Source organism: Phoenix dactylifera, chromosome 3, assembly GCF_051530095.1.
Source record: "Phoenix dactylifera cultivar Ajwa chromosome 3, Ajwa_hap1_PhDact_Kaust_v1.1, whole genome shotgun sequence".
Lineage (NCBI taxonomy): Eukaryota > Viridiplantae > Streptophyta > Magnoliopsida > Arecales > Arecaceae > Phoenix > Phoenix dactylifera.
Genome location: NC_143192.1, coordinates 44686705 through 44709840, shown reverse-complemented (window position 1 = coordinate 44709840; position 23136 = coordinate 44686705). Strand labels below are relative to the sequence as shown.

Sequence of the window (23136 nt, the reverse complement as noted above, 5' to 3'; positions counted from 1 at the left end):
TAAAGAAAATAACAATCTGTTAGTTGTGTATAAGCCAAAACAAAAACAAAAACAAAAACAAAATACTATGTCATCTTTTGAAGAGCAGACCAGCCAGCCACTTTAGCGAAACCAAGAAGATCTTTCTGATTGTAGAGTATAGATCAATACTTAAATAGATGCATTACCTTCCAAAACACCTTTTGTTCCATCGAGCTTTTGTTGAGGAACATCCTAGAGTTATGCATTACCTTCCAAAACCCCTTTTCTTCCGTCGAGCTTTTGTTGGGGAACATACTAGAGTTTCTTCCAGCAACACCACACAATTGTTACCACTGGCATAAAAAAAGCCTATTCTGCTGAGGAGCTTCTATTAAGGAATATTCTTCCATTTCTCTCAACCCAACAACACTATATAGTTTCTTGATAATGGCTGAAGCTCGAAATTTGGCAAATGATAGTAAGCAGAGGTTGAACAAGAGCTGTAGCTGAAGAAAACAAAGTTGCAATCCTTCAGTTATTGAAGTAGCTGGTTGTAGTTGAGGCACAAGTTGAAGGTGGGGCTGATCTGCTTTGCAGTTTCTTTCCTTTCAAGGATTGCATGACAGTTGAATAGTAAGCAGGACATAATATGCTCCAATCATATTTGACTTCTAAGAGAATATCCCAGAAAAGATGTAGCTGGTTGAAACTTCATCATATGCAACCAAGGCAGAACCATGCTGATAAGGAAAAACAGGATCCTCTGCTTGAGCAATATGAAATAAGAGCATTCCATAAAAAAAAAAAAAGAAAAAAGAAAAAAATAGCATAAAAATTTAACTGATCTAAAATTCATCCATTATTTAGTCATCCACAAGCTTAGTGACAGCATTCTTTAGAACTTTCACATTTAAAGACTGTAGCTCATGGGCCATGGCAGACGTTTAGGAATAAATACATGAATCACTATGACATGCAACAAGGATCAGATTAATCTGGAATTCACTTGAATCCCAAGAAATAGAGCAGAAATTGAAAGTAATCGAAGTGATAGATGGATCTCAACAACTGCAGCTTTCTTTCATTCCATGGTGGATTTCTGAAACTAAATTCAGTCAGGAAGGTTCTTCTGACAACTGCTTTACTATGGCTGAAAACGTCGAAAGAGAACTTGCCATGGTAATGCCCAAAACCACTTTGTCCAACTCCTCCAAATGGTATCGTTTCCAATAGGTACTACAAAAATAAGGGTCACGTGTTAGTTTGCATGTCTCATTAGACAGGAAAATTTCAGTAGGGCTGTTAGACTCTAAAATCTGTAATCCTTCTAGCGCATCTAACAACTGCTGCTGGTTTCTAAAGGTGTATGAACACAGGACGTCAATCGAAGACTTAAAAGAACATTACTGATATAGAACGTGAGAAGCAGCAGCATGGTTCAGATGTAAAAACACTGTATTAAGTCAAGTGGAGATGAAAGGCAGAAAAGCTTTTAGAGAGTAGCAAGGGAATACTTGTATAATGGCATCGTTAAAAGCGACGGTTCCCGAAGATGTTTCTGCAATGATTTGGCGTTTCAACTTTTCATCATTAGTGAAGGCATAGACAACAAGAGGTTTTGGCCTTGCTCTTATAAATTGAATGCTCTCCTCAATCTTCTTTAACTGCAAAATAGGAAACGTGAGAGTGAAAAATACAAGTTCTTGCTTAACCGGAAAACAAGAGAAGTAATGCAAATGGGGGAGATTTCTCACCGTGATGATTGGAAGCAACGGGCCAAATATCTCTTCAGTCATGATCTCAGCATCAAGTGGGGGATCTATCAGTATAGTTGGCTCGATGAACCTACGGGCATTGCATGATTGTTCAGTACACGATCTATTACTGGAGGCAGAAGATGGAGGAACAGCTGGAAACAAAAGGCAAGAATGCAACGACAAGAATGGATGTTTGGGAAGTTACAATTTCTCAGAATCTAGGGAGCCGCCATGCACAATTGAAGCCGCAACAGATGGATCTTTTAGAAGATTGCTCAGTCTTTCAAAATTTTGCTTGTTAACGACCCTAGAAATGTAGTCAGGTTTTACAAAGAATTTCCTGATCGTTTCCTTCAGTAAATCAACCTAAAACAAACAAGGATAAGGCAGGGCCAGCTATAGTTAGGAACTGAAACATTGGAACATCATATGTATAGGTTGGAAATTGATCGAGCAGCAAAAGCAGTATTAACAGTGGAAATCAAAACGCAGTGCTTCTTGACTGATGCTTACCAGAATGGGTGCAAATTTGTCTTCCACGAGCATATAATCAATTGCTATGCAGGCTTGCCCACAGCAAGGTCCCCATTTTCCTCCGACTACTCGTTCAACAGCCATCTAGATTTAGGGTAGAACAACATTAGCACTGTTTCTCAGACCAAGCTCAACATAAGAAAAATATAGAGGTAGTTCCCTTCAAACGCACACCATAAGTTACAGACTGAGAAAGTCATGGCCATGAAATAAAAAAAAAGGCAATATGCTATGTGCATCAGTACTGTTGAGTACTCCACGCCCTTTTAGTTCCACATTGGGATAAAAGTATATCAATAACAGACAAACTGGTTATGAACGATACGTGTATACTATCAATGTTGGGTCCTAGCCCCTCACTAGTACTATTTTCGTCAACATGATTTTTTCAGTGTGTTCGTAGGCATTAAAGCACCTCTTCAAAACATTAGTATCACTAGTGGAGACACATCGTTGTGACAACCTTGAACCATGACACCCCTTAATCACATTTATGCACCTAAGTAATCCCAAAAGGATGTCTCTTCTTGTAATTGCCACATATGAGATGAAGCAAGATTAACCATGCCGGAATATATTGCCCTATATCAGGTATACCGTACCATATCAGTATTCTTAATTGAATCAATACTTAGTACTAAGTATCAGTATGCCAAACCATCCCCAAAGAGGCATACCAACCGTGTACTAACATGGTTTGGTAAAGGATTCGGTATTGAGATTGAAAACCTTGAGATGGAATGCTGTTAGTATGTTTCGTATGATGCATGACGCTTAATTTGCACCTCAGAGGAGAGAGATCCTTCTGGAGGATGACTCGGCGACGGTCATTAGATAGATCTTGCAGGTTTCCGAAGGGGTTGGTCATTATCACCCACTGCTAAAAGATATTCGGGCCATGATTCGTAGTGGGATGGTGCTCCAGGTGAAGCATGCGTTTAGAGAGGCCAATGGAGCTGCAGATTGAGTGGCTTTTTTTGTTGTCAGCCATTCGGAGGACCACCTCTGGATAGGAGAGGCGGAGTTGCCCAGTGAACTTCGTGATGTATTATTTTTTGATTTTTTTGGTTGTATCCGTACTAGTTATGTATGATACTTCCGTTCTTAGTGGAAAAAAAAAAAAAAAAAAAAAAAAACCTTCAAATCTTTATAAATGAGTAAATCATAGTTGGACCCCTAGTTAGGGTTTTAGCAAGGGGGTGCATGTCTCATCCATGTAATTTGATGGCAGGGATTAGATTGTATACAAGTTAATGCTATGCTTTTGTGGGTTTGCATATGTAGTTATACCTGGGTTTTTTTTTCTTGGTTTTCCCTTTTTCTTATTTGATGAACGCATATTCCAGAACTACCTGTTATCAACTTGCCTTGCATTAAAATAACATACCTTCCTTTCTCTTGAGCTTGATAGTGAATCAAAAATTGCTGGGCACTTCCCCCCCAATTCAAGAACAACTGGTGTCAGATGCTTTGCAGCTGCAGTCATGACAATGCGTCCAACCCGTGGGCTCCCTAGATATATTTGAACAAAATTAAGTGTTCTATAAGAAGTTGATAGGAGCAATTAATACTTTTTTTTGCGGAAAATAAACACAAGTGCTAGATAATTTATTTGAATAAAATTAAATGTTCTATAATAAGTTGATAGGAGCAATTAATATTGTTTTTGAGGAAAATAAACACAAGTGCTAGATAATGCACCACAAAATTATGAGTCGACTTTAGCAGGTGCCACATCATAAATGTCAAAAATATCAAATGCTCTAACCACTTGATGTGAACCCCAATTCATGTGACCACGCATTTGTGTTTAATGATTAATATAAAATGGATCTTGTACTGTTCGCTTCCTACTCTCACACCATCAATGTGAAGCAAAGAGAGACCCTGTAACAGTGATTAAAATGCGGCCTATTACAGTGTGAGTCAAGCAGCTGTTGCTTCCAATATGCCAAAACTTAAAATCATTAAATATGTTAAACATCTGGCATGCAGTTTAGAAGGCTTGAACTTGCCAGTGAAAAAGATCTTATCCCATTTGTGCTCCAAGAGCTGCTCTCCAACATCTCGACCACCTCCAATTACCTTTATGGCTTTATTGTCCAAATACTTTGAAACATTGTTTGCTAGAAAATTTGAAGATGCAGGAGCAAGTTCTGAAGGCTTTAGAAGTACTGCATTTCCAGCTGATATAGCTCCAATTAGCGGCTCCAAGGACAGTCCTACATAAAACAGTCATGCGAGTAGTCAATAATAGTAAGAGAGATGGTTAGTTTCATTTGCTGTGTGATGATTGTTATTAAAGGAAGATGTGGATTTGCTACTTCGAGTACAGCATACCAGCATGACATGGAAAGGTCAAAACAGTAACAAGTGAAAGAAGATCAGGTTCCTAAACTGAAATGTATTAGGCATTTAAACTTCTGAGTTCTAACAAGGAAGCAGTTCTATTTTCTCCCTCGTCGATGCTGCTGATTGGTAGGAGGAAGATATTTAACAAAAATAAACGATCTATACTTAAGCCCACGAAATATCGGAATTGGCATTAGAATGGAGACCGATAAAGAAAGAATACATTAATAAGTAAATATATAAAAATGAAATGTAAAGCCATTTTTCTTTTGAAAATTTTTCACATGAGATTTCATCTGTGCCCCCAGGGAATAGTTGTAGTAGGGCCTCCTCCAAAGTTGAAATAGACTGCTACATATGATGGGCCAACAAAATTCGTAGATTTTCCTGGTAGCAACACTAAAAACTTTGACATGTTGACCTTCGAAAGAATTGAAAGATGGGATGTTCATTTCTTACATATTAGAATTTAAATGTTCGCGAAATCATGCACATAGTGGATAATTAGTGGGACGACTGCCTCATAATCTGACAGAATTCAAGGAACATTTGATGATGTTATGTGGGACTTTGACACCTTTTATGCATAAGTATTGGAAATTGAGGTGTATTGGTGGTGAAAGCCAGCTTAATGTGTTCAAGAGTTTAAGGATACAATTGAGTATATAAGAATCTATCATGCCAAGAAGATTCAATTGTTGGTCTCATTGGCAGACATACAATCAAGATATTTCGAGGCTTCTCCAAGTTCAGCAGACTGCCTAGCAATCATCAATATATACTTGAAACTGCATATTGTGTGTTGTAAGAGAGGCTGACCAGGAGGCTACTTTGTAAGACCAAGAAGAGACACGACATCATCCTTCCGAAACTTATGATGAAGCACAATGGGCATGAATACATTCTACATGTAAAACATAGGGATATCATATTGGTTGTATACTTGCAGTCATCCCTGTTTCCCTTAGAGACATCTTGCTTTTATAAGGCCCCACTAATCAAGAGTCTAGACTTTCGCATCTTTAAATCATAATTCAACCCAACCTACTATATTCCTAATTTTCCCTTCTCTTAATATGATCTTTAACTCAAAACTCTTGGATCAAATCCAAACCTTGAGCCTCATCTATGCTAAGCAATCCCCTCTGATTAACAAGAGGCCTCACATTCAGAGACTAAAAGAAGATCACATGCCAAAAGTTAGCTAAAAATTCAACCCATGGTTTCTATTTTTTAGTAGAATCGTTAGCAATCTGTCTTGTTGGTCTTGTACCCATGAACCAAGTTTCCCTTAGACCATTTTTTGTCAAAGGTCCCCAAGCCAACAAGCTGGTAAAGTCACTTATGGCTCTATCAAGGACCTAGGTTCAAATCCCATGTTCGCTAAGGTTTTTGAGGCATTAGGGATAATGGATGGAGGACTACTTCCCTTTTTGTAGCCTATAGTCCGCGGGCCTCTTCTAAAATAAACAATTCCGGGTCTCTTGGAGTCGCCAATAATACTCTAGTTCAATTGAAGGGCTTTGAAGAGCCCACAGTGTGCAGATTTAACTCACTTGGCACAACCACCCAACAAGTTTGATCCTTTAAAATCACGGAACCTCAAACTATCCCTTGAGCTCTCATCAATTAGCTACCCCCAAAAATTCTTCACCAAATGAGCACATATCAAGTCCATTTATGATCCTGCGTTGCGTAAGGTGGAAATTTCGTAGATGGATTCAGTCTCTCCTTTATTGTTAGTTTTATATATTTATATAACTAGGTCCTTACATATTTTTTTTCATTTAAATTTTATCGTTCTTGTCAGGCTAAGGGTTCAAATCTATTTAAATCTAATCACAAACATCACGATTGGCCTGTGGTCAGCCCTAATAGATTCATGCTGCAATGTCTTCTAGTTCACATAGGTTATGGTTCGGATATGCTTTGATACTATTTATAACAACTCAAGACCCCATCCAAAAAGATTAGCCGGAAGGTATGATTTGGGTTCCTTGATCATGCGTAAGTACTCAAGATCTACCCAGCGAATAATCATTAACCAATATGGGACTAAACATACGCTTGCAGAGGTCCTCATATATTCTCTCACTCTCTTCTTTTGACCTCAAAAAAACAATCTTTGTACCAGTCTTTTCGCTGGCATACGATTGGATACAGAGGTGGACCTCCATCTAGCTCTTCAAATTGTCTCCATTACAGGACCCAAGATGAGAACTTTGTACCAACCTATCGGGATATTCCAAGACGAGAATATCAGCACAACGCCAAGCGGCTCCGGCACCACCTCTGCACTTGTTGGAAACGCTACCATTGGCACGCCAACCTATAACCGCTCAAAGAGAAAAAAAAAAACTCCTTACGTTCTTATTTTTAAACCCGACAAAGAACGTAAACAAGTAAACAACAGCTGACCAAAGAAGAGACTAATTTACCTTCGTTGGAGCCATCCATCTCTTCACATTCTCTAGCGCATGGTTCAACGATTTGATCGTAGCGCCCACCTACAAGAAAAGGAAAGAGATGAAGAAAAGAAAGAAAAAAGGGAGGAGAAGCATCTATATAAATTTAATTAGAAAGCTTAAAGGGTTCTTGGGTGACCTCATCTCTATAGGCTTCGGTTTTGTGCTTGCCGAGATCTGCCTTGAGAGCCCGGAAGATGTCCTCTTCCTCCTTATGGAGGATGTCTGACAGAGCTCTCAGCTGAGACTGCCTCCAGGAAAGGCTTCTCGTCCTCCCGCTCTCGAAACTCTCTCTCAACTCTGCCAAAACTCCTTCCAACTCCATTCTTCCCTCGTTGCTTTGCTGCGCACTCTTTGCTCCTCTATTAATAGCAGTTTCAGGTCTCACGGATTCATTTTGATCACAACGCAGTCAGCATCATCGACTATTAATATCCTGCGAGGTTACAACCGGGCGTTGGTTCGTGAAGCCGTCTGCATTTAATTCGCTGAAAATGAAGCAGGGATTAACTCTTGATGAGCCATTACAAATGCCCAACGGTTCGCAAAAGGACGGGGGGACCGTGGGAACGAGTCAATTGTGCTAACCCGGGCGGGGCCTATTTAGCCTGGCATAACACTACCTGTAGGGTAGCGTGGGATTGCAATTAGGCCAGTCCGAGTCCTCGCGGTTCGAGGTTCGGCAACAGGGCTATTTCTGGATGGCTACTGGGGAGCTGCAGTAACGGAGAGAGAGAGACACTTTACGCACTCTTCTCCTACTTAAATACGCCTCTTCTGGTTCATTTTATGCTTTCGTTGAGGGAGAGACACGATTAGTATCCTGTCAAAACAAATCAAGTATTTCGTAAATTTAAGCATTAATAATATATTTATTCACTCACAGAGAAAAAGTTGGCAACTTTTGCGAGGAGGATTTTTTTTTGAGAATTCCAAGGAGGAAACTTACAAGCATCCACATGTCCTATCATGCAAATTGCCAGTGCAACTCTGGCCATCAATATTGTCCTTTTCATTAAAATTCATATTTATGAATACTTCAACCACAAATTCTTGTACATTGGGTACAGAGTTAGTACTGTGCAAAAAAAAAAAAAAAATCTAGAGAGAACAAATCAAATACAAAATATGGAGATTTACCCTACTGTCTATTTTCAATGGTGGAGATGATCAAAGAAAGTTTCACAAATAACAAAAAAAATTATAAAGAGAAAAAATTATAATAGTAAAGTCTTTGTCTAACGAGCACTTGAAATTCCAAAAATATAAAGGTGTAATCTCAAAATCTCTATGAAAGGCGAAATATATGCGCATGGACATGTCAAAAAATTCAGGTCGCGGGTGCAGTGGGGACCTCGTCCTCATGGACTGAAGGCTGGAGGACAGGCCCTTCTAGCAGTCTATCATGCATACAAGGACATCGCATTCAAGATAAATAGAATGATTCACTGCTTCCGGTTAAGGGACTCTGACTCCTTATCAGCAAATGCAACTTCTATTGGGATGGGGTCCAACCTCATGCCGGTCCCCCTCCCAGTTTGCCTTCTGACCCCATATCTCTCGTTTCCCAGTGTGAGTAGGAGAGAGGGGTGATGTGGTATAGGAGATTTTAAATTAAGGCCCTAAGAGGCTGTTTTGGCATGCGACGAGAGCACAGCCTCAACGCAAGAGAAGAGGAGATAAAAATGAGGATAAAAAGGAGAAGAGAAATGGAAGAGATGAGAGAGAAGGAAAGGAAGAGCGACAAAAAAAATAATGGGTGATTTGGTCCACATCTTGTACTCTGCACATGAGACTGTCTCAGGATTCGGCAAGTAATCTCGCATCTTTTTTTCGTGGATATCATATTTGGAGTATGGCTGGTTGGTGAACAGAACAAAAATTAGAATGGTCGTACTCTCCTGTGTATTGGTTCGTAGCTGGAATCAAAAAATAAATTAAATAAAAAGATATTTTTAAAAAATCAATGAAATATAAAAATATTTTTAAAATTTTATTTTTTTAAGTAAATCTAGCAGAATAGAATTTGAAAATTAGTAGGAGAGCCATGATTGAGTTTTGGGAGATTGGGGCATCCTGATTTCTTCTTGGAACATAAATTAGAATGGAACTTCCTCCAATCAAATGATTGGAGCGGGAGTTACTCATTGATATATTGGTGATACGGTGTACAGGTCATATGCACAAGTGGTAATCCTTGGGTCAGGATTAAGCAGCCCAGGAGATGGATTTTTGCCCCCGTTGTACGGTGAATTTTCCTTGTTTCCCCTTGTTTTTTTTCCTGCTGAGAATTTTCCGCGTCAAAATTTGCATTCCTGCATACACATAAATGCTATCTTGGTACAACAATTTGCGCAAGTTTCAGACTGATATTGCACAAGTTCAGAACTGTATCTGAACCACTGTTTCTGCTGGAAATTGTTTCGCTGTCTCTTTGTAATATCCAGTAAAAAACAAGTGTTTGAAGATCTAACAACTTCTGTACTTGGGTGATAACTGATAACCTCCTAGTTCAGACTCTGAAATCGTAGTGCTATGTAAGGTTGGGCAAAAATGAATACAAGGAAGTCCCTACTAGAGAGCTCGGATAAAATTCTCACTCTCAATACCATGACACAGAGAGGAAGCTCTTTTGAAAATTTAGGAAGTAGCCATCCATCAAAATGATGCACAGCGTTAGACACTAGAGGCAGCACAGTCTCCTGCATTTGGAAGAAGAGTGCAAATTGGGCTGTCTCCAAAGCAATCGCCTTGCACATGCTGAAAGCAAACCTGGAATTTTTCTCATTATTCTCTGGCAGTAGATTGTTAATTTACATACCCCACGTCCCAGTTTCTTTGGAGATATCTGATAAGACTTGGAACTGTACCCCGCATTACATGCCCACCAACTGCACATGATACTGTAGCCCCCATGACGCAAAGTACGTATCATGCGTCCCATTCCCATTTAAGCGTGGAAACCGAAATTATCAGCATGGCCATGAGATAGAGCTCATCACCATAGTCTGGAACCTTAGTGATCTCGTCTTATCTTCTTTTCTAGGACATTACATTTTAATCGAGACAGGAATTCATGAAAGTCACATCGGCTCGACCCCGGTGGGTGTGGTGGACAGAGCTATGTATCATGCTGCGAAAGTCACATCGGCTGCTGCAACGTTCGCTTTAGGGATGATCAGGGACAACTGGGGTACCAATTCAGCTGTCACAGCGCCCAAGTTTGCCCTCTTCTGTTGGGTATTCCTAATTCTTGGTCATTTCAAAGTGAACTTCGACGGTAGTATGTCGACGGATGGAGCATCGGAAGGGGTAGGCTTTGTGATCAGGGATCATCTAGGACAGATGATCGCAGCTGGTGGCAGGAGTATGCCTGGTCTCACTCCGGCTGGGGCAGAGCTTTGAGTAGCTTGGGAGGGTATCTCCTATGCGAGCCGCGTGCTTGGTGCGGACAGAGTATGCCTCGAAGGAGATTCCTCCATGGAGATTAATTGGATTCGAGGTATGGATAGACATGGAGATGATCACCCTCTGGTATGAGAGATACGCAGATTGATTCCAGATTTGGCTTCCTTCCGACGGTTCATATGTTCCGTGAGGCGAACAGAGCAGCTGACTGGGTCGCCTCATTTGTTGCTCGGCACATCGGAAAAGTTAGCTGGACGTCTGTATTAGAGATACCTTCACCCCTGTACCGTTTATTTTTGTCTGATTTGGCAGGACGTACCCACGTTAGAGTGATATAAAATGCCGTTTTTGCCAAAAAGAAAAAAAAAAAAAGTAGAAAGTTTGGTGGTTTTGTTGGTATGCCCTCCATCAAATATAAAACGGTGAGTCAGCAACTAGTGAATTGGATTTGGCGAAGCACTAATACGGTCAATAAGGGTAGGTGTCTGTATGCTTCAAAGGCGTTGAGGGAGATTCTACATATCAATTATCGAACGTATTGCTTTTATCAGCACTTCAATGTTATGTAGGGTAAGTAGAACGGAGAAGAATTAAACAGTGCGACCACGTAAGGAGGCAGTTGAAGTCATCAATTGCATGTTTTGCTGGCTATCACGCAAGATAAGGATAGAATACCAATAATCAGAAATTTGTTAGATCATTGATAAGATTAGTCTAAGGATGCAACCTTTCATCGATTAGTCTCAACTTCAAAATTATGTATGTGTCATTTAGCTATACATCTTGATCGCAAGTAGTTGAGATATGCTGCATATGTGCGAGGACACCCTTGTTCTCTATCTTACTAGCTTTTCCTACCGGTGAGCCGCTGTCACCTACGTTTTATAGCCGTAGCTGCCGAAACCCACACAATATTGTGGGGTCGGTGATCATGGCACAAGCTGTCCGAAAGAAGCCGAGGATGGTAGTATCCATCCTTCGCCTCTTCTTCCATGACTGCCTCGTAAATGTGAGACCACCATCCTTTTTCTCCTATTTCCCTTATTGCTAAACGTGACTTCTGCTTCATTGTTTGTCCTAACAATTTTTTTGCTGGCATTAGACTATTAGTAGGAATGCAAACTGAACTATTTGCATCCCAAAATGGGTCGGGTCCAATAGCTGGCTCCACTTGGACACAAAGAACTTATTTGGTTCACAGGAAAAATTTTGCTTCACTAAAATATATTTTTGAAAAAACTGATGTTCGAATATATGATGCTCAGAAAAGTAATTTTTGTATATTTGATTGATCATAGAAAGTGGCATATTTTAGAGTAGATTATGTTTGGTTGAGCATCTATTTTTCTGGAAAAAAAAATATATGTTATGTCCTTAATAAAGAAAACGACTTCACCCCATTCTATCTAAAAAGCTTAGGCCCTCTTTGGGGGAGCTTTTGGAGGGCCAAAAAGTACTTTCTGACCCTCCAAAAGTACTTTTAGATAAAAAATGGTGTTTGGTAAAATTTCTGAAAAGCTGTTTCAGCTTTTGCGGGAAGTTGAAAACAACTTTTGGAAGAAAGCTCCAATTTGGAGCTTTCCGAAAATGCTGTTTTCAGCTTTGTCGGAAAGCTGTATTTTTTGACAAAAATGCCAATATTAAAATATAATAATTACATAGTTTGTCCCTTTATAAACCTAAAAATCTGCTGGAGCCAAGAACACTAGCCGTCAAACTCCCTTCCGCAAGAAAAATTGTTAGAAAGATAAATGGTCATTCGGATGATGAAAAATTAATTTACACTAATAATTAAAATATTTTATACCTTTATTATTGTATTATACCTTTATTATTTTAAATAATTTAATATTATGTTATTTTAAATAATTTTATACCTTTATTAATGTATTATACTATAAATATTATATTATATTACATTACATCCTAATACATTAATATGTTATTTTAAATAATTTAATATTATGTTATATTATGAAAAATTAATTTATACTAATAATTATAATATTTTATATTTTATTATTGTATTATACTATAAATATAATATCATAATACGTTATATCATAATACATTAATATTAAATAATTTAATATTATGTTATATTATGGGAAATTAATTTTTACTAATAATTATAATATTTTATACCTTTATTATTGTATTATACTATAAATATTATATTATATTACATTACATCATAATACATTAATATGTTATGTCAAATAATTTAATATTATGTTATATTATGAGAAATTAATTTATACTAATAATTATAATATTTTATACCTTTATTATTGTATTATACTATAAATATAATATATATTACATTATATCATAATACATTAATATGTTATGTTAAATAATTTAATATTATGTTATATTATCAAAAATTAATTTACTCTAATAATTATATTACTATTATGCTATATTATAATAATATTATTTTATATTACAATAATATTATACTATATCGTATATTTATTTATTAATATATGTTATGTTGTATAATAGTATGCAATATCTTTTATGGTAATTTTGTCATACAAAAGTACTTTCTCAGTTTGTTTACCAAACATATATTAAAGTGCCACAACACTTTACAAATGTAGTTACCAAACAGCAAACAGATTTTTATAACAGCTCTACTTCAGACAGCTCTACTTCCAACAGCTCTACTTCTAACAGCTCTACTGCCCACAGCTCCTCCAAACAGGGTCTTAAGGACATTTTAAAAAAAAAATATCTTAATTTTCAGCGGGTAAAAATTAGATTTTTTTCATATCTCACATGAATATTTTTTTTATAAGATATAAGAAGATTTTTTTTTTTTTCCTGCGAACGAGACGAGTCCGAAAAGAAAAAGGCCTGGACTTCATGATCCATGCAAGGCTGTGAACTTTTTCATCATTTCACCCAATCCACTATTAGTTGTATCTGAAAAAATTCCAGCTCTTTGACCTATGCAATGTTTGTCGGGGAGGACTCCCTAGTTTTCTCTAACAAAGCAGTACAGTTCAACGTTCAAATATGTTTAGAGCTCCCATTTCATTTTCCTATTGTTTTCCTTGCTAATGTTTGGCAAACTCTATTTACATCAGGTTTGGGATGGATCTATCCTTCTAGATGACACAGCAACATTCATCGATGAGAAGAATGCCGTCCCGAACAGAAACTTTAATTGCCTGAGGGTTTGAAGTCATAGATGCCATCAAAACCCAAATCGAAGCTGCTTTCAAAGCAACTATGTCATGCGTTGACATCATGGCACTTGCCACGCGTGAGGGTGCGGAGGTGGGAAGCTGCAGATGGAGGGGTGGATTGCTGGAGAGGCAGTAGGTGTGGCCGGAACAGGAGGTTGAAGAAGACATGGAAGAGGAAGGGGAAAGTAAGAAGAAATGGGTACATTGGTTATCTTAGAATTAGAGAAAATGGAAAGGAATCCGGAGTTATAAAAACTATAAAATTTGGACCAAATGCTATAATTTGGGTCACGAGGGATTAAAGATTATTGCCTGCTCCTCAGAAGGATCAGATGTTAACTTCCCCTATATTGTAATCTACTCTTGATTCAATTAAAATAAGATTCAAATTTGCCATTATAATAGAATCTTTGGTTTGTTTAGTTTTTTTTTATTTTTTTTCTTTTATCGAGAAGTAGGATGGGAAAATGACCTCGGTCAAAATCAGAGTGAATTTGTGTATCTTGAATGCTGAAATAAGAGTGCTTAGGTTTCTATCACATAATCCTATTACAATGAGTCTCAAAGGAGCTTTTACTAACAGTTGCGATTAATAAATCCATCATTGTGGGTGATAAGGTTAAGGGAGATCGGCCTCCGGCCCACGCATCCAGCGCCACAGGGGGATCTTCTGTCTGCTTCTCCTCAGAGATATTATCCGCTTTGAAGGAGGTTTCATTGTCTCTTCTCAACGCACAGTTTTGTCCCGCAAAAGCTCCTCTAAAGAGAAAGAGGTAGCCCCCTCCATTTAAATAACAGATATTTCCGCTATTTAGTCGATGTTGGACTAAGTTCAGACCCTTTTATTCCCACAAAATAGCCTCTCCAGCGGGGAGGTCTGTGCCCGGGTCAAGGGGACCTGCATGGGCCACTAGTGATGAGGTCAAGGGAGATCGACCTCCGGCCCGCGCGTCCAGCGCTACGGGGGGATCTGCCACTCTCCGACGTCGCTCCCACCGGTCTATACAGCGGAAGTGACTGTTTCTCCTCAGAGGTATTGTCCGCTCTGAAGGGGATTTCATAGTCTTTTCCTAACGCACGGTTTTGCCTCGCAAAAGGCGCCTCTGAAGAGAAAGGGGTAGCCCCTCTCCATTTAAGGAACAAATTTCTCCGCTATTTAGCCGATGTGGGACTAAGTCCAGGCCCCTTTATTTTCACAACAAATTTCATTCAAGAAGTGTTTCCTAGGGATTAGAGAGCCTGAGATTTCTCCAAACAAAAAAACCTCCCCAACTAGCATAAGTTGTTCCATCCTTATTAGAGAAAAGGAAAATGCAAGGTATTAACCATACGGGCATCCAAACAGCCCCTTAAGAATTATTTGCTCTATGCAACTTGAATCTACATTCTACCCTTCAAAACATACATGCAATATCCAATCAATATTCCATCAGCTAAGCTAGTCATGTTAATTAGTAAATGAGATCAAAACATTTATCAGATAACTTTTTACGCTTGTGAATTGCAGGGTCTTGGGGGCACTCAAAAATCAATTTAATTTAATTGTTATGGGAGCATCTCAACTCTATGTTTAATCAAGGGATCCATCAAGCAAATCTAGTGGCACGTCAGTCATGCCAAATCCTAGCAAGGCATCACAATGCACTAATAAGCCAATACATCAATGTTGAAACTGTTAAATTTTTGATGCATGAATTTGTAAACATTCTGTGGAAGCAAAAATGTAACCTATAAATCAGTGCTTCAGTCTGCTAACGTGGGACAAAAAACATAGTCAATGTTTGCAGCCTGACGCAGAGATCTTTTACAGTTCTCTGCACTGATCTTAGGCATCCCTGCTCGAGGGGAGTCCCGGGTCACAATGTACGCTTGGAAAGGAGGGGGATGTTGGAATTGGGTCCCTCCCTGACCCTTCTTTCTGGAGGCTTTCATTAGCTAGCGTCCGCTAGTGCTGTGGCACGTACAATTCCATCATCCATTATGGTATCGTTATTGCTTGTTTTCTTTTCCCTGTGCCCTAACAGGTCGTTGCATCACGCCGAGCGCAGGGTTTCAGCGTTGGTCGTAAATGGAACGACAGAGGAGTAATTGCCCCTCATGTGCCATTCTCCTGGCCACGTCTGCTACTTATGTCACGGATATCCTTGGAGCATGCAAGAACCCTAGTTCTGATTGTTATAATAGTATTTATTTGATTCCTCCGTTGTCTATATAAATCGTTTTGTTTTTTTTTCCACTGGCTACTTACACCAATCTTATGTACCCGAGCATAGCTAATAGAGCCAAGAAAAAGAAAACGGCTAAGCAGTAGAAAAACATATACATGGCAAGTTCAGAAAATCTCTTCGAAATATTGGGCAGCAAAGGAGGTGATTCAGTCAGCTGCTCTGTTCGTTTCGTGGTATACATGCATGGCTTGAACGACATCGCACTCCCTCACCAGCCAACGGATATCGTCTAGCAGCGGATGTTCTACCTTTCTCCGCCCCTTCTTTAGTATCCACTCGATCAACACAGCTAAGTCCCTCTCCAAGATGATACTTCTAACCTCTAACATTCGTCTCGCGTAGGCACTTCTAACCTTTAGCTAATGTGGGATTAAACAAATGCTTGCATGAGTTTCCACTGTTGTGGGAATAAAGGGTCTCGGACTTAGTCTTACATCGACTGAGTAGCGAAAAGGTCTGTGCCTTAAATGGAGGGCTCGATTATCCTTCCTTCAGGAGACGCCTTTTAAAGGGCAAAATCGTGAAGGAGGCCGACCTGTGTCATACCTTGCCCTAAAGCGGATAATACCTCCTATGGAGACGCAGTTTTTTTTTTCTGTTCTAGTTTGGTGGGGGCTAAAGTCTCAGATCGGATAAATCCCGACCTCATCAGAATTTATTATCATAAGTGCTCATAAATTCTCCACAATCAATTCCATTGTGTTTTTTAATATTGTCCATTCTCATCCAAACTCAGCTTGATGATCTGCAGCTTCAAAGTGCTGATATGCGCACAAGAAAAAAAAAAGCAGGAGGTCGCCGGAGCTGATCCAACAAGGAGCCCTCCGATGCTTAAGTTACACAAAGCTTTGGAGAACAAAAGGTGTGAAAAGACAAAGGAGAAGATGGATACCTAGCGGTTTTGAGCTTCTGTTATAAATGGCGAGTTTTGATTCATCTGGAGTTGGACTCAAGAGTTCAAAGTCTGAACGAATGGTTGACTCTTGGCTTTTTTTTATCCGGAGAATCCGAGTCCAACTGAAATAGATCTCCTTGATGCTACGTGTCAGCTCGTAATTGGCACATCGGATTTAGGCCTTATCATTGTCATTTTTGCCTTATTGACCATCAGAAAATGGACAATAAAGGGGTATATTTTTTTATCAGAAAGAAACGAATTATTCCACCATTTGCAGTTGGTTCCCCGGACTGATATTGACTTAAGTCAAACATAGTTTCGATCCATCATAGGATACACATGCCAAATAACTTATTCCAATTCAAAAAAGAAATAAAGTAAACTACTAAAATTGGGAGTTGAATGGGGGTCATCTAAGATTCAGAACAATATTCAAATAAGCCTTGCCACTAAAGCCTAGGTAGAAGTTTTTATTAAATACTTTACACACAAATACAGACAAGTTCGAAGAAATTGTATCTGGATTTAGAATTCTCCCCAGGGTTCAAGTGCAGAACGGTAATATTTGAACATCTACATCAGCTTCCTGCACATAAAGGAAATGTTGTATTTAAAAGCTTGCGTACTCATGTGTATCGGGAGACGAAAAAGGCTGCATACCGGTTTCTTTTGGAGCCGCATGGGATCTGGAGCCAGACTATGGCAGCCCGCCATGGGAGGGTGGGCCCTAAGGCACTGGCCCGAGGAGGGTGGAGATGTTTTTTTCCTTTGATGAGAGATTACGAGGTATCTGCCTACTGCTTTGGTACACACCATATGGCTGATAGGCGATGGGCGCAGTATTGATGTGGCTGGGGACTTGTGGGTTGATGCCCTCCCCTTGCGGCATTGGCTGACTATGGTTAGTGTCAAGGCTGTAGAGGGCATGCGTGTCTGCAATCTCCTTGTCTCCGAAGGGGCTGCATGGGACAAGACTAGGCTGGCTCAGCTTTTCGGGGGGCATCTGGTGGAGAGGGTTCGATCCCTTCAGGTACCAGGGTGTGTAGGTTCAGACGTGCGGGTTTGGAGTATCTCCACCATGTCCAGTGTTAGGGTGGGCGACCTTTTCCCCATTCTTCGGCAGCAGTATGAGCCTGGGCCAGACTGTGCTTGGATCTGGCATTTGGGACTCCACCCGAGGGTAGAACTGATCCTCTGGAAGGTGGTATGGGACCGTCTTCCGACGTGAGCAGTACTTAGTGGACGAGAACTGAGGATTTCTTCGGTGTGTGGGGAGTGTGGTGTGGGCAAGACGGTAGACCATGCCTTGTTTCAGTGCATATGGGCTAAGGCAACTTGGCGACTGGCAGGGATCTCGCAGGAGGTTCGGGGTCGGAGGAACCTATTCTTACAGGCCATGCGCCGATGCTCGGAGTCCCCACTGCTTCGCCAGGAGGCGGCTCAAGTGATTTGCACGTCCTACCAAATTTGGCTGGTTAGGAACGCTCGAACTTTTAGCGATCCCAATATATCGCGGAGACTTATGGTGGAGAGTGCCCGTGTGCAGTCGGTAGAGCTCAGTCTTATCATATCTGTTGAAGGGACCTTGACAGCTTGGAACATCTGAGGTTTCCAATCTGCTTCGGCAACATCCCGTACGGTGTTTTTTACCTTGAAGACCCCACCCCTAAGTTTTCTCAAGGTCAATTTCGATGGGTCTATCTTGTACGGAGGTACGAGGGGTGGTGCGGGCTTTGTTTTTGGGGACCCGTCTGCCAGGGTCGTGGCGGCAGGGGGCAGTCAACTTTTCGACATATCGGTTTCGGATGTAGAGCTGCGGGCCGCTTGGGTGGGCCTTCGTCATGTCCGGTGTATTTTACGGGCCAGCTCTATCATTCTAGAGGGGGACTCGATCACTGTCATCAGTTAGATCCGGAAGGGCCCAAGGGGCAATGGTTGCATCCACCTTTTGCTCCGAGATATCTGGACAATAGTGAGGGACGGAGGGGCCTTTCAGACTAAGCATGTTTTCCGTGAAGTTAATGGGGTTGCGGATTAGGTGGCTGCTTATGTAGCCAATCACTCCGGTAGTATTCTGTGGGCTAGTGATGGGGAGTTTCCCCCGGCACTCCGAGCTATTCTATTTTTTGATTTTATTAGGTGCATCCGTACTCGTCAAGTATGATCCACCCATCTTACCAAAAAAAAAAAAAAAGAAAAAAAAGAAAAAAAGAAAGAGGCTGAGTTACCTATTTTGCTGCTCACCATTCGGAAGAGTTCTTTGCTGCTGGGCTCGTGCCTAGGCTCCTGGGACTTCGCTGCGGCCGACCCCTGCGACGCCGCTTCGGCCCCTGCTTCACATGCGGCGTCCGCTGCGACGCCCGCGATGCCGCCGGCCTCCTCCGCATCACCGAGCTCTCCCTCGATCCCGCCGGCTACTTCGGCTCCCTCTTGCCCTCCGTCTGGTCCCTCCCCTTGATTCCCTCGACCTCACCGAGAACCGCCTCGCCGGCGCGCTCCCCCCACCTCCCCACGCCGGCCTTCCCCCGCGCCTCCGCCTCCTCGCCCTCTCCCGCAACACCTTCTCCGGTGAGATCCCCAGCCTCTCCCCCGCCCTCGAGGAGCTCTACCTCGACAACAACCTCTTCTCCGGCCCAATACCCCCGGGCTTGGCGGCGCTCCCCTCCCTTCGGTGACTGGATCTCCAGATGAACAACCTCACCAGCGAGATTTTCGGATCTTCGCCCCATCCAAAATCTCACCTTCCTCGACGCCGGAACAATGCCCTCTCCGGCGGGTTCCCGGTGGGAAATTGCCGTTCGCCCAGTTAAATTTATGGACGGTGATGGGACGCTCACCTAACTCCTTGCAATTATACAGTTCTATGGACGGTGATGCATGCGAGCAAGGAGAGTGATTGCTCGTCTTCTGTGTTTGGTGGATTGTCCACGTCTTTCCTTCCATTTGCTTGGTGCCTAATTTTTTTATTTTTTTATTTTTTTTGGTGAAAAGAAAGGGGTAGGGGGGAGGAAGGGACCAGCCCACCCCCGTGTAGCAGCCCCCACGGACTGGGCTCCCGCCCCGCCAGAAGAATGTTTTATACAGGTGGACACCGTTTTACTCACACCCTCCCCATCTGAAGGTGAGTATGTCACACTTGGCACCACCAAGCTATCGACGCCCGCGTGTTTCGAGCCCGGGCAACTTGGGCGGAATTATCGCCCCCTTACCACCATTTGCTTGGTGCCTAATTTTTAGCGGTGCAAAGCTCCTGCCTGATATTTCGCCGATGAGCGGCAAAAGTGAATTTTGTGAGAAAAACAGGCCCGCGAATCAATTTTGCAAGGAGAGGACTTTAATTTTTAGATTCATATATGGCCTCTCTTCGACCAAATTATCTTTTTGTATATGTAACAGCATGTTTCCTCTATACAGCGGTCAAAATACATACGATAATAAAAATCAAAACTAGCTTGATGCCGAACCAAATCCGGGAACAACGGCTGCAGCGACGACGATGCACTCTTGAGATTATTGCCGTGTGTTGTAACTTTAAAATGGAAGCAGAAGAAGAGGGAGAAGAGAAGGAGGAAGAAGAAGAGAAGAAGGAGAAGGGAAGGAGGAAGAAAGGAGGGGAAGACGTGGGAAAAAATTCTTAATCTTTTATTAAAACCCTAATCATGAAAATAGTCCCCTATATATAGGGCCAAATAAACACAATTAACATAAAACCCCCTTACACAAAAAAATAACTCCTACTAAGCCCACAAATAACATAAATAAGCCCTAAAATGCAAACAAGCCCAGAAATAAAAATAAAATAAATATACAAATAAACGAATCTGACTCAATCCGGAGGCTCAGGATCATCTGTATAAAGGGCTCTGATGTCTCCATCAACTCCTCTCGGAGGAGAAAAACTCGACCCCGTCGAGTACAGGTCTGGCCGGCTGTCATACTGCTCCAAAAGATCGGGGTCAAGGCGCTGCAACTGTGCTCTGAAAATCCACGTCACATCAGACTTTGGTCGACCTTTCCACCGAACAAGGTAACGTTGGTAACCACCATTCCTGGTTGAAATAACCTGCTCATCCAATATATGTTCTATTTGTTCTCTGCGTGCATGAAATTTGGGAGGTGGTGGCTCAACAGCAGGTAATAGGTCAGGGTGTCCAACATGGGCAGGTATATCAATAAAGGGGTCAGAAGGCATGACTATTATCTTTTTGTATGAGACTAAATCTTCAATATTAAATGTCGCACTAATCCCATAGTCATTAGGAAGATCCACAATATATGCATTCGAACTGGTTTTCTTTAAGATTTTGAACGGTTCTGCACTACAAGTTTGCAATTTCTTAAACGTATCTGAAGAAAATTGTTCAAGCCTAATTCTTATCATGACGTAATCTTTTTCACTTAACTCTTTATAATGTCTGTGTAAATCAGGAAGGGATTTATATTTTAAGTTATTAAAGTGACTACAATTGCTGATTTCTTGATGCAATGAATGTGGATATGATGCAAATGATTGTGCAGACTTAAAGACTCCATACTGATGAGGCATGAAAAACAGGTCTATAGGTTGCCTAGGTTGGTAATCATGCATACCTATGGACTTGTTAACCGAACTATTATATGCAAACTCAACTATCGGTAACATTAAATTTTAGGTCCTAGCATATGCATTCAGTCTGAGCCTATGATGTGGAAGGTTGGGCAGGGATGCTCCGGAAACTAAATCAATTGTAAGTTGGATATCATGCATTGGAGAAAGTGCATCCGGAAGATAATCAGGGACATCGTGAAACTCCTCTAGAAGGGGAACTACTATAGGAGAATGTTTCAGGTTGGACTCCGCATTGGTATCTTTAGCCACAAGGGCCAACTCAGGTGACTGGCTCTCAATATCTTTCTCTACCTCTTCCACAGTAGTGATGTGAAGTAGCTTGGTTGTACTTAGATCAATAGTCTTCCTTTGGAAATCATTTTGGACAAAGTCTAATTCTGTGGGTTCGTCTTCAATGTCTTCTACATAGTCTTCTATATTTGGTTCATAGACTTCTTCGACATATTCGGTCTCTTGGGTCCCAACTTCTAGTTCACTAATTAGGTAAGTCTTGGCAGGGCATTGGGACGCGATGTGGCCAGACTTTTGGCACCAGAAGCATTGGGTTTGGCTTTGAGAAGGAGGGTTGGAACCTAATATTTCTTTTTCCTTATCAGTTGAAGGGTTTGGGACAGGCATCGGGGAGGTCCTATTCGGTGCTTGGGTTATACTGGGTTGATTAGGAGGATTGACAAACAGTCTAAGTTGTGGAAGATAATTATGGTTAGGCCGGACTCCTGAGGCCAGTGGTCGAGGGTCGATGGGCCTCACCATAGGTAGTCTTAAGAAACTATCTACATCTTGAGCCAACTGATATGCTTCGTTAAGAGTGGTAATCTCTTGGAGGAGTAGTTCTTTCTGGATCTCCTCGCGGAGTCCTGCCCGAAACCTAGAGAGGGTAAGAGTCTCCTTTTCTATTACACCGCACTTCATATGAAACTCCTCAAATTGTGCGATGTAATCAGCAACCGTCGATGTCCCTTGAGTTAGCTTCTGCCACCTATCCATAAGGTGTTGTCGGTACGAAAATGACAGATACTTCTCATTTAGCTTTTCTTTCATATCCTTACATGTAGTTATACGAGGAAGCCTTTGGATCTCACGCATATGTTCAACATTATGCCAATACCAGTGAGCTTGCCCAATAAGCTTCATTTTGGCAAATCGCATTTTTTTATCGTCAGTTATCTCGTTCTACTTAAGGTAATTATCTATAGCGACTCTCCAATCGAGATACACGTTTGGCTCGGGTTGACCAGCAAAGGTAGGGGCCTCTATTCTTACGGTACGCAGCAACCTCTCATCTAGATCGCGCTGGTGAATGGAAGATTGTTGGTTCCTAGGGGGATGGGGAAGGACTATAGGTGGTGCGACCAAACCGATTTTAGGTTGAGCTGTAATGGGGGTTGGCGGTTTAGGGGTCCTAGAATTTTGCATGAGCTCACGGATCTCTTGTTCGTTTCCAGCCCGCATGGCATCGAGCTGTTCCATGAGAGATTCCAAAACGTCGGGATTCATGGTAGCTACAAGGATTTTAGGTTGATTGAAATAATACTCCCTATCACTACAGGTTGGTATGCAATGACAATACTAAATGATGATGTGAAATGCAATGTCACTAATAAAATCCTAATAAATATGATGTAAGATCAAATTTGATGCAGGACAACCTACTAATGCAATCTATTATGATTTCAGAGATCAGCAAGTTTTCACAAGAATAACTTAAATTTTAAATGTTGCTGATT

General features: G+C 41.1%; 1 protein-coding gene across 3 annotated transcripts; it reads right to left on the bottom strand.

Annotated features, from left to right (window-relative positions):
* On the bottom strand, positions 1-7570 carry ALDH3F1 (aldehyde dehydrogenase 3F1). 3 transcript variants are annotated; one of them, XM_088718600.2, is made up of 10 exons: positions 7209-7511; positions 7043-7111; positions 6837-6933; positions 4268-4474; positions 3640-3764; positions 2232-2336; positions 1924-2084; positions 1716-1806; positions 1476-1625; positions 1-701 (listed from the first exon to the last, which is right to left on the bottom strand). In XM_088718600.2, the coding sequence occupies exons 1-10, from the start codon at positions 7392-7394 to the stop codon at positions 633-635; spliced, it is 1260 nt and encodes a 419-aa protein (XP_088574726.2). In that variant the 5' UTR covers positions 7395-7511; the 3' UTR covers positions 1-632. The 3 variants fall into 3 exon arrangements, with proteins under 3 accessions (XP_088574726.2, XP_008803615.4, XP_088574725.2); XM_008805393.6 differs by lacking the exon at positions 1-701 and adding an exon at positions 803-1197 and having other exon boundaries at positions 7209-7570; XM_088718599.2 differs by lacking the exon at positions 1-701 and adding an exon at positions 803-1197 and having other exon boundaries at positions 3640-3760; positions 4264-4474; positions 7209-7507.
* Between the last annotated feature and the right edge of the window lie 15566 nt (positions 7571-23136).